The sequence below is a fragment of the Acinonyx jubatus genome, chromosome E2 (assembly GCF_027475565.1).
Source record: "Acinonyx jubatus isolate Ajub_Pintada_27869175 chromosome E2, VMU_Ajub_asm_v1.0, whole genome shotgun sequence".
NCBI classification, from domain to species: Eukaryota; Metazoa; Chordata; class Mammalia; order Carnivora; family Felidae; genus Acinonyx; species Acinonyx jubatus.
This window is the reverse complement of record NC_069396.1, coordinates 7140182-7161539: the sequence shown is the minus strand read 5'-3', so window position 1 is coordinate 7161539 and position 21358 is coordinate 7140182. Positions and strand designations below refer to the sequence as shown.

At 48.2% G+C, this 21358-nt stretch overlaps 1 protein-coding gene across 1 annotated transcript in view; it reads left to right on the top strand.

Annotated features, from left to right (window-relative positions):
- The window catches only part of BCO1 (beta-carotene oxygenase 1), a 161943-nt gene that overhangs the window by 103976 nt on the left and 36609 nt on the right, over positions 1-21358 (top strand). The window contains 5 exon segments of the mRNA XM_053211340.1: positions 5078-5269; positions 6905-8463; positions 9092-9230; positions 14417-14759; positions 19181-19315. Of these exon segments, the coding sequence (XP_053067315.1) occupies positions 14564-14759; positions 19181-19315 (331 nt within the window). The 5' untranslated portion in view covers positions 5078-5269; positions 6905-8463; positions 9092-9230; positions 14417-14563.

Genomic DNA, 21358 nt, shown 5'->3' with positions numbered 1-21358 from the left:
TAAAAGCGAAACCATATGGTATCTGTCTTTCTCTGTATGGCTTATTTCACTTAGCATCACACTCTCCAGTTCCATTCATGTTGCTACAAAGGGCCATATTTCATTCTTTCTCATTGCCACGTAGTACTCCATTGTGTATATAAACCACAATTTTTTTATCCATTCATCAGTCGATGGACATTTAGGCTCTTTCCATAATTTGGCTATTGTTGAGAGTGCTGCTATAAACATTGGGGTCCAAGTGCCCCTATGCATCAGCACTCCTGTGTCCCTTGGGTAAATTCCTAGCGGTGCTATTGCTGGGTCATAGGGTAGGTCTAGTTTTAATTTTTTGAGGAACCTCCACACTGTTTTCCAGAGTGTCATTGGCCACATTTTTAAACTTTTCTATCTTGTACCATGTGGTGAATATCTTACCTGTTCAAAAATAATAAACTCTTTTTTTAAAAAAATCTCAGGGCAGGGTTCCTGGTGGCTCAGTTGATGGAGCATCTGACTCTTGGTTTTGGCTCAGGTCATGATCCCAGGGTGGTGGGATTGAGCCCTGTGTTGGGCGCTCACTCTCTCGTGCGCGCACACCCTCTGCTCCTCTCCCCCCCTCCTACCTCTCTAAAATAAAACCTTTTTTTTTTGTAAATCTCATGGGCCCATCATCCCCCATTAGGTCAAAGTCACACACAGCTCTTTCTAACTATCCTGGTTCACTGCTAGCAACCTTGCTTCATACCTCTGTGTGCCTGTGTTCTTCCCTCTGCCAGGAGCCCTTTTCTCTCAGTCCTGCCCTGTCCACCTTTGATACTCTGCTCAAAGGTCAGTTCCTTTGTGGATTTTGTAGAAGTTGCCCCACATAATATGCCTCTCTTCTCTGAGTTTCCTTTTTCTTTTTTTGTGGATAAACACTTAAGACACGGTTCACATACCATACCATCCGCCCATTTAAAGCTTCCAGGTCAGTGGTTTGTAGTATATCCACAAAGTTGTGCAACCTTCATCATGACCAATTTTAGAAAATTTTCATGACCCCAAAAGGAAACCCTTCACCTGCTGGCATTCACTTCCAGCCCTGCCTCCTGCCAGCTCCTGACAACCACTAATCTCCTTCCTGGCTCTGTGGATTTGCCTACTCTGGATGCTTCATATAAACAGAATCACATAATATGTGGTCTTTGTGACTGACTCTGTTAGCATAGTGTCTTCAAGGTTCATCCATCTTGTAGCACAGATCATTATTCCACTACTTCATCCCTCCCTTCCTTTTTTGGCACTCAATAAAAGTTTATAGAATAACTGTTCAATGAAGAGTTTTCCATAACTAATATATTCCCCACCTTAGCTCCTTGTTTGCCAAGTAATGTTTGAGGAATGTTTGTTGTTCATGATAACTTTCAAAGTTAACTGAATTTGACAAAATTACTAAGTTCCATCAGTGGTGGGAAAAATTGTTTTAACTACTAACACCAGAGTTCCTCTTGGGAGCTCTTTCTCTTTGGGGATATATCTATATAGGCCATTTGGGTCGGGTCAGGGGAGATGCCAAGGGTATGGTTTATACTGTTAACAATAAAACACAATACTGGATGACGGGTCTGTATAAGAAGTTAGTGATTTGAAACTGGAGAGGGACGTTTGCAATGTGGTGGGACTCTAGAACCTTCAAAACAGGTATTAGGCAAATAGTTTCTTGCAGCAGAGTGGCCAGACTGTAGAGAACCACAGGTGTCTGTTATCTCTCTTTAAATTATTTACCTGCTCTGACATAATTCATCTTTTTCCCCCCTCCATTCCCTTCTCCCTCAGTCCTTGGCAAGCACTATATTCTGTCTGTATGGATTTACAAATTCTGGGCATTTCATATAAATAGAATTGTACAATATGTGGCCTTTTGTGTCTAGCTTCTTTCACTCAGTATAATGTTTTCAAGGGTCATCCACATTGGAGCATGCATTATTAGCTCTTTATTCCTTTTTGTAGCTAAATAATGTCCCGTGTATAGATACACTACAATTTGCTTATTCAGTCATCCGTTGATGGACATTTAGGTTGTTTTATTCTATGAGTTTCTTGCAGGAAAGGGATAATATCTCTTAATCTCTGTCCATCCCATGACCGGCACACAGTAGGACTCAATGAACATTTGCCAGCCTGGTCCCATATTCCACGTCCTTGTGTGTTGGGGGAGGTTGAGAGGCTATGACTGCTGGTTGACCCATGAACGGGACCCAGGCAATCGGAAGATCCTCACCCCTGCCCTGTCCTTGAAATGAGCATTCTGTTTGCCTTCCTGGCTCCCAGAAGCTGTCCCGAGGACACAGCCTTGAGATAGTGATGTGGTGTTGAAATCATCTGGACAGTATATATGACTGAACCCAGTTAAAGCCCCTATATAAACTTTTAAGACTTGGTCAGTGAGTACAGAGATCTACTTGTAGCACCCAAGACAAGGCTTGTATGTTAAGTTCTCTTGCTTATTAAACCTGCCACCTACCCATCTGGGGTGATCTGCTTTTTCTTCGGTCTCTCCCTGCTCTATGTGTCCAGAGGCCCGTTTTCAAACCAACACTGGGACTGACCCATGGCCCCTGTCGCTTTCTCCAGAAGCCCTTCCAAGCCCTCTGGAGTAGCCCTGCCAGACAGAGCCCAGGGTAGGACTCAATGTCATTGCTGAGTCACTGGTGGGAGCACAGAGAATACTGGTCTCTTATCTCTGGGGGCCAAGCTTCTAATGAGTTCTATTAGAAAACTATGTGGAAGCCCTCATGCAGTGATAATGTATCTCCTGGGTAAAGGCTTAATTTATGTCCCTCATGGAACATGCTTGGAGACATTTGATAATGAGTGCAAATGTGCAGGCTGAATTCTACTTTTGCAGTCTTTATGTTCTGATGGATTGCAGACTCCTGGGCACAGAATTCATCTTGGTGATGTCAGCTCCCAGTGTGGCTTAAACTAATCTGTGTACGTGACGAAAGGAAGCAGGACATGGCTGGACCCGTGCGAGCCTGTTTCCAGTGATCTGATCCAGGTGCCTAAGCTTCTAAACCCTGATTTTAGGGACCAGCAAATGAAAACAGAGAGCAAATTTGGTTTAAATGAGGCCTTGAGTCCATGAAAAGAACCATAAAGATGTTCACACCCTGTGGCTCAGTCACCCCAATCCTGGGAATAGATCTCTTTTAGTTTGGGTTCCTCCAGAAGCCAACTGAGCCAAGAATTCAAGAGAAACAATTTGTTTGGGAAGGCATGCAGGAAACAGGGGCAGGGGAGGGGGGGAATACATTGCTTTATATGAATTGGTATTTTTATTGGTCATAAATTGAATTGAATCTTTGCCCTCCATTCAACTAAAAAGACAACATAGCAAAAGAATTCTCATGATTCCCTCACCCCAAAGCATTTTCATTCTTTGCGGTTCCTTGAAATGCTTCTTGCTTGGGAGATAGATGTTTACCCAGACACAACCATAGCGTGCATGTAATTAGTTCGTATTACAGTTTCCCACTTAACTTTAGATGGTAGGCCTTTTCCATGATGTTAAAGGGCTTTGGGATTGGCATGGTGAGGGCTGGGCTTCCTTTCCCCGAATGGATATTTACTAAACCATTCCCACAGTGCTAGATACTTTGTGTGGTTTTTGTCATCTCTTTGTTATGTGTTCAGTTTTGCAATTCAGTCAACACTGCTATGAACATCTTCTTGCACTTGCCATTTAGCCTGAGCGGACTTACCTCCTGAGGGTTGCAGCAGACATTGTCAAGGGCCCATCTTAACCACTCACACTTACCACGTAAGGCTTCTAAATACGAGCACCTGTAATTCCTTGCCTTTCCCTGCACATAAGAGACAGGATGGAAGTGCCTGGCAATTTGTGCCTCTTGGGAGAAACTCTCACCCTTGATTGGCCAGGGTTGGTGGGTCCATCGCCCAGATCCCTCAAGATAACTGTAAAGAATGCTCACAGCATCTCACAGCCCAGTAGTCAGGCTGAGCTGCTGTTGGCCATGATGTAACAGCCTTGATAATGCACTATCAACATCTTCCCTCCCTGTTCCACTTCCCCATGCCCTTGCTGGCATTTCCTGGGTTCGCCTCCCAAATAAACCACTGGCACTTGAATCCTTGTCTCGGGGTGTGCTTCTGGGAGAGCCCAACCTTAGGTCTCTTCCCAAGACTGGGAGGCCTGGGGCCACAGGGTGCAAACATCTTCATGATTCTTGCTTATGGACTCAGTGCCTATTGAAACCAGATCAATTATCTTGGTTTTTTGCGTCGCTGATCCCCCTTGAAGACTCAGACGGCCAGATGAAATCCCGAGACACACGCTCACACAGCTGAGCTATATCTTGCATACTTCCCTGATTATTTCAGTTCTGTGCCTGGGGACCATCTCCGAGCAACTAATAATGGCCTCAGTCGTTGGGATGGTGGGTGGTATTCTCTTGATTTTGTAGACGTGTATGTAGATGGGTCTTCCGTGTTATTCTCAAATGCTAAGTTGTTGGTTTCTCCAGGGTGGCTGGTGACCTGGATCTTGAAAGATTAGCCAGGAAGAAAGGGGTGGGGGTGGAGGTAGGGGTGGGGAGAGCTGGTAGAAGGGGCGTCTCAGGGAGGGGCCTTATAATACTAAATCCTTGTCAGTGCCCCCAGAACCAGCATAAACTACAACCCCCAGCATTATCCCCCCTCCTGGGTCTGCCCTAGCCCATCACACCAGTCTTGCACGTGCTGTTTCTTTACAAAAGTGCCTCTTCTTATGCGCTTGCCTGAACACCTGTATCCTCTTTTCAAGGATAGCTTCTCTGAAGCTGCCTCACGGTCTCCAGGAATTAAATGTTGTGTCTTCTGTGTTCTCATAGGAGTTTAATCTGCTTCCACATTAGTACTGTTTAGGAGTATTTAGCCCTAAAAAAAAAGAGAGAGAGAGAGAGAGAGAGAGAGAGAGAGAAAGAGAGAATGAGAGAGAAACTATGAGAACCTAACTGTAAAATTAAGTTCATTGATAGCCTTTTAAATTTCTATTTTTATTTCCTTAAGGTTTGTTTGTTTGTCTGTTTGTTTGTTTGTTTGTTTGTTTGTTTAGAGAGAGAGAGAACATGAGCTTGAGACAGGGGGGAGAAGGAGAATCCCAAGCAAGCTTCACGGTGTCAGCACAGAGTCAGACGTGGGGCTGGAACTCATGAACCATGAGATCATGACCTGAGCCAAAACCAAGAGTTAGATGCCTAACCAACTGAGCCATCCAAGCCTCCCAAAGCCACAAACATGTGAACAGGTACTTGAACCCTGGACCCTCAGAGTGAAAGTCTGATGCTCTACCGACTGCGCTATCCAGGCTTAAATTTCTACTTTTGAATTGCTTTTGCTGAATGGCTCTTGTGGGTTCATTTGCATTTTCCAAAAAGACATGTTGAAGTCCTACCCCTTGGTGCTTGAGGATGTGCCTTCTTCGTGGAAATAGGGCCTTTGCAGATCTAATCAAGATGAGGGCATGCTGGGGTTAAGGTGGGTCCAGACCCAGTGACTGATGTCCTTATAAAAAGGCAAGCTGAACACAGAGACAGACACAGAGGGAGACGTCCATGTGACAACAGAAGAAGAGCCTGGAGCCAGGGAACATCAAGGCTTGCTGGTAACCACCAGAAGTTAGAAGAAGCGAGGAGGGGTTTTCTGTAGAGACTTCAGAAGGCTCCTGGCTCTGCAGACACTTTGATTTCTGACTTCTGACCTCCAGAACTGTGTAAGCCACCAAGGTTGTGGTATTTTTGTCATGGCAGCCTTGGCAAGTCAATACAATGATGACGTAGCACAATGAGGCTGTGTGTCATTCATTCATTCATTCATTCATTCAATAAATATCTGTTGAGCACCTACTGCATGCCAGGCACTGTGCTAAACTCTGGATTTGGAACAGGAGAGTGACAATATCAGGCTTGCATTTCAGCCAGGTCACCTAGTGGCAGCAGGGAGGGTAGAATGTGGCAGGGAGGCCGTGAGGAGGCTGCTCCCAAGAGGTGAGCGATAGTGAGGATGGTGGCTGGGGAGGTGGGGCTGGAGGAAAGAGGAACAATCTGAAAGATTATTTAGGAAGCAGAAACATCAGGACCACAGTCCAGACTCTAACCTGGTGGTTGTTATTTAAATTGAATTTTTGTGAAGCCTCACTGACCAGGCTCTGAGTGCAACACGGTGGAAAATTAAAGTGTTCCTGCTCCGGCGTTAGAAGGCACTCCCCTTTCTCCCAGTAGTGCCCTCTGCATTTCACTCTGTCCCTTCTACCTCCCAAGCGTGGCCTATTATCATAATAATTATTACTTGCCTTCCTTCCTTCCTTGTTAGGCTGGCAGTTCATGGAGTCCCGGAGTTACGACTTCCTGTCTTTCTGTCTCTGATACCCAACAGGACGCTAGTCTCTGGCCTCTTGTAGGACCTAGTGGAGTTCATGAACCCTCCTCAGTGTTAATGGGGTAGTTTGTGGTCTCCGGTTTCAGCGGTGAAGTGTGCCCTCCAGGAATCCTAGCACGTTCTCCCTGCACTCCCTGCGTCCTGCTTCCGGGACGGGCCGTGGAGAGCTGGTGTTCTGGATCTCACCACTGACCCGTCTCCCTTGGGGAGGCAGCTGCCCCCGGTGCTGGGGCCTTGCCTGTCCCCTGGAAACCCGCCACCGGAGCTTTCCACTTTATCTGCTCCGTTTTTCACCCTGGCTAACTAAAGTCACCATTTAGAAGCCAACTGAATTAGAAAATTGCAAAGTAATTCACACACGATAACATTAACTCCAAAAGGGAAATATTAACTCACTCTAGACTGTAACTTTGTAATAGATACAGAATCGCAAAATAAGATTGTTGGGGTTTTTCTGCTGTTGTTGTTGTTTTTTTAATAGCACAGCTTTTCTTTCTGAATTCAGGTTTTGCTTCTTCGCCTCATGACTGCTTTGTGGATGCAACACATTCATGGAGAAAGTGGCCCCAGGAAAGGTAGCCTTCTCTTCCGTGCTTCTTCCCTAAACTATACAGGAAGAGGATCCCACGCTCCAATCTCTCACCTCTGCTACGTGTGGTGTGACCTGTGGCCCAGGGACACCACCTCACTGAGCGTCAGTTGTTTCCTTGATAAAAAAGGAAGTGGGGAGGGATAGTAACAGTACCTGCCAGGTTTGTGGCAGAATTAGAAGGTACAGCTTGTGCAAAATACAGATGAGGGGGCGCACATCAGCGAATGCCTCTCCTTCTCCCCAAGGAAGAGGCGAGACGAAGCCTTCCTGCTTGCCCACTGAGCATCTCAGACCCTCCAGAGGGCAGACCATGCACTGTCTGGAAGTGAATCCTCTCCTACAGGCTCTGCATCGCTGCCGGAGGTGGCATGGCCAACTTGTGCAAACGTGTGTGACTTGGGAGGAAGCCCGGGAGATACCTGACCCAACTTGGGGCTGAAGCCCTGCCGGGCAGCACCTCCGTGGATCCCCTGCTGCCCTCTGGCTCCCTGCGTCTTCCTGTTTCCCTCTCAGCAACCCCAGCCTGCAGGCCCCAAGTGTGTGGACATCCCCCCTCTCCCTCTCCTGCGTGCCCTTTTCCTCTGGCCCCTCCTTGCCTCTCCTGCTTCTCTCCTGCCACAGCCCCACCCCTCCAATAATCCGGAGCCGTGTAGGATGGAATGCCGTGTGGTACCTCTGGGGCTGCCCCCTTTCCAGGAGCGTGCTGCCCGGCTTCTCTACTTGGCCAGCTCCCAGCCACCCTTAAGCTTCTGGCTCAGCATCACCGTTTTTGGGAAGCGTGGACATCGCCTCTCTTCATCATGCCCCTCGGCCTTGGAGGATCTTCCTGTGTCACCTGGGATGTCCCACTGCTCCCGTTGGATGGGTGGCATTCCATATTTGAGGAACAGGTGAACAAATGAGTGAATGAACAAACACATGGGCTGATTCACATTTTTATCCTGCCAACCATGGACTCCTCCGACACTTGTACCCTCTACGCTGGCCTGTCACGCAGCCATCGCTGCCTCTGTCCACCTCGGTCATATACACATGCCATCTTAGCAACTCTCCTGCTATAGCTCAGCACTCAGTAGAACTTTCCCTGGTGATGGAGATGTTCTGTCTGCACATACCAGTATGGTAGCCACTAGCCACGTGTGTCTGTGGAACCTTCGAAATATGGTTAGGATGAGCGAGGAATTTAATTTCATTGTAATTAATTGATATTTAAATTCACAGCCACGTGCTCCGAGTGGCTACTGTGCTGGACAGCACAGCTAAGCTCCCACGTTAATGCCTTCATTGCACACGGTCTCTTGACCGAGAGATCACTGTCCACAGTTTGAAGCCCAAATTCTTACATCCCCGCGCGATCCAACCCCTGAACCACTTTCCGCTCCCATCTTGGCAGTAGTGGAGACCAACCGTGATTGCAAGTATGGCCTCGGGAGCCAAGCAGCTTGGGTTCGAAGCTCAGCTCCGGGGTGCTGGTGAGTTATTTAACTCTTCTGCGTGTTGCTTTCGTTGTCTGTAAAATGGGCTGAATACCCACACTCGGGGGTATTGTGAGGAGGATGTGTGTTCCCCTGTGCCAAAGGCTTAGAAGAGTATCTGGCACTGGGGAGCCCTCAATAAGTGGCACCTATAAAGATCATTATTTCTCTCGGTGTCCCTGGTGGAGCCAGCCTGTCCTCCTCACTGTCCCCCCACTAGAACTGTCCAGCTCCATGCCGTCTTTCACACTGGTCCTCCTCATTGCCTACTAACACGTCCCACTCTCAAGGGCTCCGCTGGGCACCCATCCTCCGGGAAGCCTTCTTTCCCAGCCTTCCCCAGCCTGAGCAAACTTTCCTTCCTCAGAGTCCCATGATACTTCCTACCCACGCCTCTTCTAGAGCCACGCCTCTTCTAGAGCAGCCGTAACGGGCACCTAGCTGTCACTTACTGTGTACGCGTCTTCACAGCCAGACTAGAACCCACTCAAGATCCTAGACTAGGCCACAGACGTCTGTTCTCCTTCAGTGGCAGGCCAGAGATGTGTGCGTCATCACCGGTCAAAAAGATTGATATTTCTGATTATCAGATTACCTGATCTTTCCAATTTTTCTCTTTCCCAAGAAAAGGAAGGCAAGGAACTATTCTGAGCACCACGACGGACATGATCGGAGTCCCGGCGAGATAGGTATTATAATTCCTATTTTCAAGATCAGGCCACTGAGGGTCTGAGATTTAAGCAAGCGGCTCAGACACTCTGCTGGTAAGCACAAGAGCTGTGGCTCCAATGCAGACGGGTCTGTTGGGTTGTTAGGGCCATGGGTGGCCCAGTAAGGGACCACACCATCTAGACACCGTATTCACACTCTCACCTAGTCCGGGATCTGTGCTCACCAATAGCAGGCAGTGAAACTATGCCAGTCCTGGGTTCACCCTTATAGGAGACTGGTAGTCTCTGCTTCCTTTCTCTTGAAGCACTTATTTAAAATTTTTTTTAATGTTTATTTATCTTTGAGAGAGAGAGACAGAATCCAAAGCAGGTTCCAGGCTCTGAGCTGTTGGCACAGAGCCTGACACGGGACTCAAATGCATGAACTCCAGGATTGTGACCCGAGCTGAAGTCAGAAGCTTAACTGACTGAGCCACCCAGGTGCCCTGAAACATTCAAAAAAAATTTTTTTTAATGTTTATTTATTTTTGAGAGAGACAGAGACAGAGTGTGAACAGGGGAGGGGCAGAGAGAGGGAGACACAGAATCCGAAACAGGCTCCAGGCTCTGAGCTGTCAGCCCAGAGCCCGACGTGGGGCTCGAACTCACAAGCCATGAGATCATGACCTGAGCCAAAGTCGGACACTTAACCGACTGAGCCACCCAGGCACCGCCCCCCCGAAACACTTTAAAAAAAATTTTTATCATTTATTTTGGGGAAAGCACGTGTGGGGGAGGGGTTGGAAGAGGGGGACAGAGGATATGAAGCAGGGTCTGTGCTGACAGGCTGACAGCAGGGAGCCCAACGCAAGGCTTGAACTCACAAACTGGGAGATCGTGACCTGAGCCAAAGTCGGACACAACCGACCGAGCGACCTCGGTGCCCCTCTCTAGAAACCTGTTTTGGAGGCTTTTGCTGCCATGGAAGAAGTCCAGCTATCCTGCTGGAGAGATCCCATGGAGAGGGTCAAGGACAGACCCTGAGACCACATGGAGACGGGGAGAGGCCAAGACCCAGCCCTCTTAGCATGTCAGTCAACTACCAGCAGACCTGCAACCACGTAAGGAACGCCAAGCGTCGAAAGCAGGAAAACTGCCCAGCAGAGCCCAATCCCCCCACAGAACTGAGCCCAGAGAGATAATGACAGTGGTGGTTGTTGGAAGCCACTAAGGTTTGGAGCAGGAGATGAACAAAACTCATGTGTAAGATGAGCTACTCCTGTCCACGTTCCCACTGCCCTGCTCTCTTACGCACTGGCCAGTTTTCAGTCCATCTGAAGGCAGCAAATGCATTCTAAAAGTGGTCTGTGGAACACCCACTTTTGCTCTCATATCTACTTCTGTCCCTCAGCCAGCAACTTCAGAAAGTGGTAGTGGGGAGGAACTTACACTGCCTAGTGCGTGAATCAAGTTCCTTCACATCTCTGAGGCTGTAAAAATAAGGCTGTTAATGACTCCCTTGCAGGGATGTGTGGGAATTAAATAACATACTGCTAACCAGACACCTAGCATGGCACTTGACACATGTCAGGCATCCAGCGAATGGTGTTTATGAGAGGCTGGAGGACACAGCTCCCACTGGCGACAAGTCTCGTGTCCCACTCTCCCCTTATTAGCAAAGACCTAGAAAGCAGGGTTGAGGCTCCCATGGGTCCAGAGCAGTGCCAGAGCTTCTTGAGAAAGAGCAGCTGCTGCTTGTTATCTCTGTTTACAAAAAGGAAGGATAGAGGTTCAACATGGAAGCTGTCCCGTGAACCACGGCAGGAATCCCTAACCCCTTTGGGAAATATATGACCTTTGGGACACAAAGACTCCGCCTCCCAACAGAAAAGAACAAGGCAGTGAAGAAGGCAGAGACTGAGTCTCGTTAATCGCCTCTGTAGTCCCAGAACTCGGTGTAAGTTCAGGGTAAGTTCAAAGAAGGCACAGAATTATTTTCCTGCTTTGCTCGCTGCTGTGTTTGCAGCACACAGTAGATGCTTAGTAAATATGTGCTGTGTGAATAAGTGAATGTGAGACTGCATGAACGTTGTACTGCCTGGAGCCAACACTGCAGCTTATCTATCCCAAGCCATCCCTTCCTTGTTCCTTGCTAATGGAATCCTGGGGTGAATCTGGTGGCAACGTGCTGCCCGGGAGGACTCCCGATGGATTTAAGAAAATCAGGGCACACCTGCTCCTCCTTGCCAGGAATTGGTCTAGGGGTGGTCATGTGACACCGCTGAGCCTATGAGACTAAGAGAAGAATCTGTTCCATAGCATAAAGAGAGAGCTGTCAGAGGGAAATGCCCCCTTTTCCCCACCTTGTGTCTCTGTTTTGGCACCTCGTTATGGGAGGACACCATTCCTGGAGTGAAGGCAATTGCTCATAAGCAAAACTGAGCAAGTCTAAGGATGGGAAGCCAACCCTCTGAGGATGGTACAGGGGTGCCTGGCCAGAGGGTCCTGATGAACTTCCCAGCCACCCAGGACCCCCAGACGACTTGATGTGTGAGATAAATGCACATCTTTAGGGTTTCCAGATATATTGTTATTTCCAACCAAAGCATCTTCTGTTAATTCATTGAACCTTCATGACATTATCATGGGCTGAATCGTGTCTTCCCCTCCCCCCCTCAAGATGCCTATGTTGGAGCCCCAGCACCTCAGACTGTAGCTGTGTTCACAGGTAGAGCCTGTTAGGGGTGACAACGTTAAAATGAGCCCATTAGGGTGGGCCCTGATCTACCCTGACTGGTGTCCTTCTAGGAGGAATTTTGGACACATAGCCAGGGATGCATGAGCCCAGACAGACACCCACCTGAGGACACGGTGAGAAAAGACGGCCATCGACACACCAGGCAGAGAGGCCTCAGAAGAGACCAGTGCTGCTGACAGCTGGGTCCTGGACTTCCAGCCTCTAGAATTGTAAGAAAACAAATGTGTGCTCTTCAAGCCGTCCAGCTCTTCAAGCCGTCCAGCGGGACTTTGTTATCTCAGCCCTAGAAAACTAATACAGATTATCCACTGTTACGATCAGTTTATTATCCCCGTTATCAAAAAATCCTGACCTCACCATCTAATTGCCCCCAGGGTACAGGGCTGAATGAAGAAAGCTGGACTTAGCTCCTCACTATTATAATAACAAGGCAGTGAAATCAACCCATGACTGGCCCTCTTGGGTCCACCACCCATGGATACATCCACCCATTGTTTCGTTCAACAAGAATCTAGCAAACATCCGTCGTGTGTCCGTGCTGTGTGGAATTGTCACCAAGTGTGTACTTTGGAGTCAGGCTGCCTGGCTTGGCTTCCTAATTGTCTCCTAGTCACTATGTGACCTAAGGGAAAGCTGATTCTTTCCAGACTTTTTGCATCTCTAGAATGAGGCTAGGAGTACCCATCTCCTAGGATTATATAAAGTCGGAGCAAGCCAGTGCACGTAGAGTGCTTGGCAAAGCACTTGACTCTGAGAACACATTGGGTGGGTGGCAGCCATTGCTTTGATGGGTATACGAAATGGACAAAAAAGGAGGCACAGCCATGTTTCTCCACAATTTGAATATTGTCTTCCCTACAAACCCTGCGACCTAGGTATTGCCATCCTGTTTCAAAGAGTAAAGTGAGGTTCAGAGGGGACAGGTGACAAGTCACAGTTTTTTAAAAAATTTTTTTCTATGTTTATTATTTTTAGAGAGTGACATTGTGAGCAGGTGAGGGGCAGGTAGAGAGGGAGACACAGAATCCGAAGCAGGCTCCAGGCTGTCAGCACAGAGCTCTACATGGGGCTTGAATCCGCAAACCACGAGATCGTGACCTGAGCCAAAGTCGGCCCCTTAACCGGCTGAGCCACCCAGGTGCCCCACAACAGTCACAGGTTTTAATCGCAGGGCTGGGATCCCAACAGGGTCTTCTGATTTTTTTTTTTTCCCTCTCTGCACCAGAGCAGCTGCCCCTGGAGGTGCATTTTTTCCTGAGTCCATAGTTTATGCCAGAAACTCTCACTTAATCCCCATGAGGACACAGCTTTCACAGCCTAAGAATAATAACCCCGACATGGATACACATGTTTAGACCAGACAGGAGAATAAACTGGCAAGTTATGGGGTTTAATGGAAAAGGTGGGTCAAAGGGAACTGCCTCCTGAGTGATTGGGGAAGAAAGGCTAATAACTGGGAGCTGTTTGGGGCCAGGTGCTTTTGCTAGGCCCTTGAGTCCAAACACTTGGGGATTTTGACATCATTGCACCCCCATTTTACACTTAAGGAAATGCAGGCTCGGAGAGGATAAGTCAGACTCCTAGAAAAAGGACGAGTCAATCTCTTAACAATTCAAATATGCCACCTCTTCTCCTGGACCAGGGCCCCTCAGCACCTGCCGAGAATTAGAATCATCTGAGACATTTGTAAGACGAGTGTGGGCTGGGCTTCCCACAGAGATCCTGCATCAGTGGGTGTGGAGGGAGGCCGGGTGCTGGACCCTCAGGAGCTCCCAGCCAGGGGTCCGCGCACAGCCAGACCAGGAGGCTGTCCCAACTGGGCTCCGAGGTCCGGAACGTGGTCTCAGCCCAGACCTGGCAAGAACTGTCCTCAGCAGCCGTGGGGAGGCAGGCAGCACACCCTGCCTTCCTCTACCCCGGGGGGGGGGTGGGGAATAGCTGCTCCTTTCTGTAAGCAATAGGAGTAGAGAGGAGTCCATTAACTCATCACTCAACATTCTGGCCACTTGGGTATGGATTTTGGGCATCACGGCAAGAGGCACAAATACGGGGGAGCCCTGAAGTCACATTCGGGCATCGTTTCTTCCTCCTGTTAGACCAAGAAGTCGAACTGACATTTGTTTTTTTAACCATTCCCCATTGTTCTTGAGTAGCATTTTTGGTTCCTTATGTTTATTGTTTTTGGTTCCTTATGTTTATTGTTCCAAAAAAGAAATATAATAAATTAAGTTGCTCTTTGCATATGATTTTTTTTTTCCTAAGGAAAGGGAGGTTTAGGATCTTTCTTCAAAACAAAGCAAAAATCCTCTCTCTGCCAAAGACGTTCCTACCACGTGCAGCAGGAATTCACATGATTGACATGCGCTCAGCTCCCTTAATCCCAGGTGTCTTGTATCTTGATAGTTTCTCTTGTTGTTCTGATCGTAAATCGTGTTCACCTCCTGGGTTGGGGTATCTCAGGCTGCATACCGATGCCGAATGCACCCACTCAATTATCCCGCCGATCTAAACCCAGCAAAAAAAACTAGCTTTTCCTGTTTAGCCCAGAAGCGGAGCTGGAGAGGGAGCTGGAGATAGAGTAAGACGGTTAAAGACTGACCAGGACTCCCGGCTGGGGAATTTGACCTTTGACCAAAGATAAGGAAGGCCAGTACAGTGCGAAGAGACACCAGGCTCTTGTGGCATCTGGATGAAAAGAGATGTAAGCGAAGGAAGCTGCAGGAAAGCAGAAAGGAGAGAAAAGGAGGAGCCGAGCAGTTGCCTGGAACACGTCAGAGTGTCTGCTCACCGTCCACATCGCCACCGCCCAGCGCCCCATGCGATGGATGTCATATTTGGCAGAAATAAGAAGGAGCAGCTGGAACCTGTGAGGGCCCAAGTGACAGGTGAGTGTTTTGTACAGATGACTGGCTCTTCTGCTCTTGTTTAGACGTGCACTTTTTTCTGTTTATAAAAGTAATGTGTATTGCGCATTATTTTTGGAAAACCTGGAAAACAATAGAGGGGAATGATCCATAACCCAGGCATCTTGTCTGTGAACATCTAGGTGTGCTTTTATACACGGAAACTCTTTCCAAGGAGAGAGAGCGGATCTCTCTCTTGACAGGAGAAGCATCTGGGGATGCTGTGACGGGCCTACGTACAGCAGAATTAGTCTGCAAAATGTGATGCGTCACAAGTGGGCGACACGTTCGTGAAACTGTGCACCTCCTAAGTTAATTTCAAAGTGGCATGGAGGCGTAGGTGACCCTGGACTCGTGCACACTAGAGGACATGCAGAGCACACGGCGGGAATCCCTCCCAGGTGCCCACGGTGTCATCTTGGCCTTTGAGTTCCTGTAGAGCCATAAGCCTAACAGAACTTGAGTGGGAGCCCCCCCACACCACCCACGACGAGGAAATTCCTTTAGTGGGTTTGTGTCTCGATTTCTTCATCCCTTATTTCTCTGGCTCTCTCCTCTTCCGTGCTGCCCCCGCCCGAGAACCGCGAGCTGGCCGTCTCAGGCCACACAAGTGGTTTCATCCTCAGATACGCAGACTGGAGGTTTTCCACAAGTGAGCATTTTTCTCTGTAAGGAAAGTCAGATTGGAGCTTTTCAACCGAGGGATGGCCTTGGAAGGCTCTTGAAAAAACAGCTTCCGTGTATGTTTTTCTCTGATTACCTAAGTCACCTACAGTGTGTGTATGTGTGTGTTCGGTGTATATGCACATAGATAAAAGAGTTGAGGTACCCATGGGAGCACAGAGTGAAACCAGCTGTATTTCCATCTCTTAAGCACTCTTAATATTGGAAGATTTTAAGGTTTTAAAAGATCTAGATTGTACAAAAATGGCCTGCAAGTTTTTTTTCTAAAAACAAAAGTATATTTACTATTAATTTTTTATTAAAACAATTGTTTTAAGTTTATCCATTTTGAGAGAGAGCACGAGCAGGGTAGGGGCAGAGAGAGGAAAGAGAGAATCCAAAGCAGGCTCCACGTTGTCAGCGCAGAGCCCGATGAAGGGCTTGAACTCCCCAATCTTGAGATCGTGCCCTGAGCTAAGAGTCGGACCCTTAACTGAGCCACACAGGCGCCCCTATTAATTTTCTGTTTTAAAAATGAGAGCCTATCTTTTCATGCTCTGGTTTGCCATGGACACATCACCCGTGCACCTTCTGTTTATGACTCCATGGAAATCTTGGACATTTTGGAAAACCGGAATTGTTGCTATAGATCTGAGTGGACCCCTCGATCTAGATCAGCTGTTCTCCCCACCTCCACCCTAGACCAGCGGCCTCGGCATCACCTGGGCACTGGTTAGAATCAGGAAATCCTGGGCCTTCTCCAGACCCACTGAATCAGATCCTGTGCGGGTGGAGCCCAGCAATCTGTGTTTCTACACGCTCTCCGGCTGCCTTCGAGTGTGAGAACTGCTGTGCATCACGCCTCCCTCCTCAAGGGAAGCTGAGGGGCCAGGGAGGGGCTGCAACTTGCCCAAAGCCAGGCAGCCAGCAGAGGGAGGACGGGCTCCTGATCCTCATTCCAGGCTTTCAGTCCTGGGTCAAGTCTAATCCGTTGACTAGTGTCCATTGGCCAACCGCTAACTAAGGATTGTGTCTCTGTGGCCACGTCTGCCCAGAGAGGCCATAGCCAGGCTTCACGTTGGGCTATGCATTATTGGCTCTGAACCCTCCTTGGCCAGTTACTTAAGAATTTCCTGCTTCAGTTCCCTCTTATGTCCAACAGAGGACTGCTGCCAGGGCTATGTGAGCTGAGGCACTGGCAACCCAGTGCCTGGCACATGGTGCTCAGTGTCTTCCTTCTCTCGAGGGCTTTAACTGTGTGCTCAGATTCATCTCTCTCTGCCTCACCTGCTCCTCCTGCGTATGGGTCTCTGTGAATAGCCCTGCTATTCTGTTAGTTGTCCAAGGCAGGAGACTCGGTGGCCCTTTGGGGTGTCTCCCCCCTCCTCCATATTCACTCAGACTCCCAGTCCTCTCCATTCCAGGTCCTCCAAATCTCTGTTGGTTCCCTCCATCCTCTCTCTGTCTCGTCTTGCCGCCTCCCCTGGGCTCCTCCTGCTGCTACCCTCCATACCGCAGTCAGGAACAACTTTTGAAACCTCAAATCTGAGCGTATTCCATCATTATGAACTGTCCAGAAGACGCAGATCCTTAGAGACAGGAAGTAGATTAGTGGTTGTCAGGAGTACAGAGCTTTGTTTTGGGGTGATAGAATGTTCTGGAACTAGATGGTGATGGTTGTACAACATTGTGAATATATTAGAAACGCCTGGATTGTATACTTGAAGATGGTGGATTTGGGGGGGCACCTGGGTGGCTCAGCTGGTTAAGCGTCTGACTTCAGCTCAGGTCACCATCTCACTGCTTGTGAGTTCGAGCCCCGTGTCATGCTCTGTGCTGACAGCTCAGAACCTGGACCCTTCTTTGAATTCTGTGTCCTCCTCTCTCTCTGCTCCACCCCCACTTGCATTCTTGCAAACCTTACAATTACACAAACATGACACAACATTAAGATTTAAGATTTTAAAAATTTTTAAATTTTTTACACACAAACATTACAAAAAATCTTAAGATTTTAAAAAATTTTAATTTTTTTACATTAAAATTTTTTTTAATCTTAAAATTTTCTTTTATGTGAATTTTATTTCGGTAAAAACAAAAAAAAATGCACAAAGCTCTGATCCTGTCATACCCTGTTTTGACCTGCCAAGCTGTCCCCATTCCTCTGAGCATTAAAGCAAAGCCCTCGGTATGGTCTTGTTGACCTTTATCTTGGGGCCCCCGCTTAACTCTCCAGCCTGAATATTTGGGGCATCCTCACTCGAAAATTACAGTCCAGTCTTGCGAAATACTGACACATCAGCTGGTTTTTCAGCCGGTCTGGAATCTCTTGGTTCAGGTTCCTCCAGAGAGAAGACTTCAGATGTAGGTAGTTTATCTGGGACGTGATCTCAAGAAACACCGGGAGGGAAACCGGAAAAGGTGGCATTGTGAAGCCACCAACCACCGTGAGCCATCAGAGCTGAACCCTCTGGACGCAGTGCAAAGCATGCCTCACATTGTCCCAACTGAGGGCAAGGAAGTGGTGGCATTTGACGTCCTACTCCCCATCCATCACCGGGTGACAGCCGCTTCCAGGGGCATCGACTCCAAGGTGTTGCAGCTTGCCCAGTGTGTGGGCAGGGCAGCTCCCGCAGTGAAAACAAAGCCTTCCGGCAGAGAGCTGCAGGTAGTTGCAGATGGCAGCCTTCGGGAAGAGGTCTGTGCCAGGAGGACGAGGGTGGGGCACCAACCACATTCCAGCACCCTAGCTCTGGAGCAGAGCTGTTCAACAGAAATAAAATGCATGCCACATGGGCACTTTTAAGTTTTCCAATAGCTACAGTCAATAAAGTAAAAACCAGGTAAAGTTTATTTTAATAGTATATCTTAACAGATCCAAAATACTGTAAGTTCAACATGTAATCAGTATTTTTTAAACTGCTGATGAGGGTCGCCTGGGTGGCTCAGTCGGTTAAGCGTCCAACTTCGGCTCAGGTCATAATCTGACGGCCCGTGAGTTCGAGCCTCCTGTCAGGCTCTCGGCTGACAGCTCAGAACCTGGAGCCTTCTTTGAATTCTGTGTCCTCCTCTCTCTCTGCCCCTCCCCTGCTCACACACTCTCTCTCTCCCCTGCCCACAAAAACTAAACATTATTTAAAAGAAAAGACATGAAAAAATAAAATTGCTGATGAGATATTTTACGTTTTCCTTTCATGCTTAGCCTTTGAAATCCAATGTGCGTTTTATACTTACAGCACATCTCAGTTTGGACTAGCCAGGTTTCAATGCTCAGTGGCCACACGAGGCTGGTGGCTACCATATCGGATGGCAAAATTCTAGAATGTTCTTTCCTTGTGCCTTTGTGAGACAAATACCTACCTTCCCTCAAGACCCAGCCAGTGGCTCCTTCAGGAGGTACCCTCCCAGCTCTCACCCCACCTTGGGGTGAGGTTCTGTTCCACGCAGCACTCTTGTAGAGCTGGTGACGTCACCTTTATCCACATGTGGTTTGGGCGTCTGTTCATCCATCTCCTCTGTGAGTAGTGAGCAGCTTGAGGACAGGAGTGATATCTGTTCATCTTTGTATCCTCAGTGCTAGCACAATCTGGGCATGTCCTACCCATTCTGGAAACAACTACTCTATGAACGAATGGGTGCGTTGAGCGGCACTGGGACTAATGGCCTCCGTTCCTCTCTGTGGCCATGTCTCGTAGTTTTCTGGTGGGGACGAAGAAACAAAACTTTCTTTGTCTTAACAGGCAGGATTCCATCATGGCTGCAGGGCACTCTGCTTCGCAATGGGCCCGGAATGCACACAGTGGCAGTGGGGGAGACCAGATATAACCACTGGTTTGATGGCCTGGCTTTGCTCCACAGTTTCACGATTAGAGACGGTAAGAGTACCGTGTTGATTTGCTATTGCTGATAAAAGACCACCACAAGTGGAGTAGCTGAAAACAGCACAGATTTACAGTGGTGGAAGTCAGAAGTCAAAACGGGGCATTGGCAGGGCTGTGTACCTTCTGGAAACTCCAGGGAGAGAGTCCGTCTTCTTGCCTGTTGCCGCTTCTAGAGGCCACTTGCGTTCCTCGGCTTGGGGCCCCAGCTCCATCTGCAAAGCCAGCAGCAGGCCATCTTGTGTGCATGCTCTCTCCCTCACTCTCCCCCGACCCTACCCCCCTGCTTCCATAATCACATCTCCTTCTCTGACCCTGGAGTCTGCCTCTTATAAGGACCTTTGTGATGGCATTGGGCCACCCAGATAATCCAAGATAACCTCCCTTCTCAAAATCCTTAATTTAATCACATTTACATTGCCCTGTAAGGTAACATACTCATAGATTTCAGGGATTAGAACATGGACATCTTGGGGAGGCCATCATTCAGCCAGCCACAGAGCACAAACCTCCCTGGAAAGGTGGCCAAGGTTCTGTTTCGAAGATTCCAACCTGCAAAATAATATGCATTCTCAAGAAGGTGGGCAAGAACAGGAGATTACTGGCTTTGGACTCAGACATGCCTCAAGTCAAAATTGGAAGAGCATAGAGCTGAAAAGAACAGAGGTCAGTCTGTGGCTCACCGGGCAAGGCCAGTCGCTCAACACCAAGCTCAGTGGTTCTTCCCTGGAGGCAAATAGAAATGGCTAGACAAGGCAGAATTCTGAGTGCAGGTGCCTGGCTCGAGAGGTGAATTGTAGGCTATTTGCTGTTGGCCGTGCTGTCCCAGCAGCATGCTCTGAGTTCTTACGGACATCCGGGATGGGTGGCATGAGGCTTTCACAGGCTCAGAGTCACATGCTGGGCATGTTCACGTCCAAGTGCTTCTTCAGCTTGCTGACATTTTTCTTGAACCCCTGCATTCCAGCATGATAAACTGGTCACTTCACCTCACTTGGCCTCAGTTTCCTCCTCAGCATAAAGAGCTTTATGATTCCCTCTGGAGAGCTGTCGTGATCGTTAGAAGTCCTGGGTGTCTAGGGGCACCTGGGTGGCTCAGTTGGTTGAGCGTCTGACTTCGGCTTGGGTCAGGATCTCCCGGTTGATAAGTTCGAGCCCCAAGTCAGGCTCTGTGCTGATAGCTCAGAGTCTGGAGCCGGCTTCAGGTTCTGTGTCTGCCCTTCTTGCTGCCCCTCCCTTGTTCATGCTGTCTATCTCTCTCAAAAATAAACAAACATTAAGAAAATAAAAAATAAATAAATAAAAAGAAGTCCTAGGTGTCTAGCAAGGGTGTGACACATGGTAGGTAGAGAATAGTTTGAAAACCACCATCGTTGTCGCTGGGTTTGAATCCCATCTTCTTCCTAGCTAACATGGACCCAAGCTGTGTGACCTTGGCCAAGTTACTCACCCTCTCTGTATCTACCCCTCCCCCCCCAATCTGTAAAATGGAGATGTCAGCATATGTCATAGATATTCTGCGGGCAGTGGGATCTTTTATATGTACAGTTGCTGTGCAAGTTAAAGGCATTAATATGTGTAAGAAACATTGTATAATGCCTGGCACATAACATATGCTCAGTAAACATTACCATTATTTTTGCTTAATTACTAGTTCTTTTAAGCCATTCAGCAATTACTTTTCTTTTTGAGTGCAGACTCTATGCCAGTGGCTTGCTCCAAGATTTCACAAATAGAGACCCCATGTGTGAAAACCATGAGCTCTGAGTTTACAAAAACGAACAGATTTTGCCAAGACTGAGCTACAGAGTGGATGGTTCCATATTTCCTGACAGCCCTAAGCCTTAAAAATCCCCTTTTCTAGACGACAGTTACCAGTGATTCCTAGGGAAATAAAGGTGCATGAAAGATAAAGGTACAGTGTCTTCCTTCCCATGAGGCCCAGCTTGGCTGGAGTTCCAGGTCCTTGTGGCCCGTTAGCGCTGTGTGGGAGATGTTCTTGTCCCCTCTTTGCAGACATGGTAATGGGAACTTCAGAAA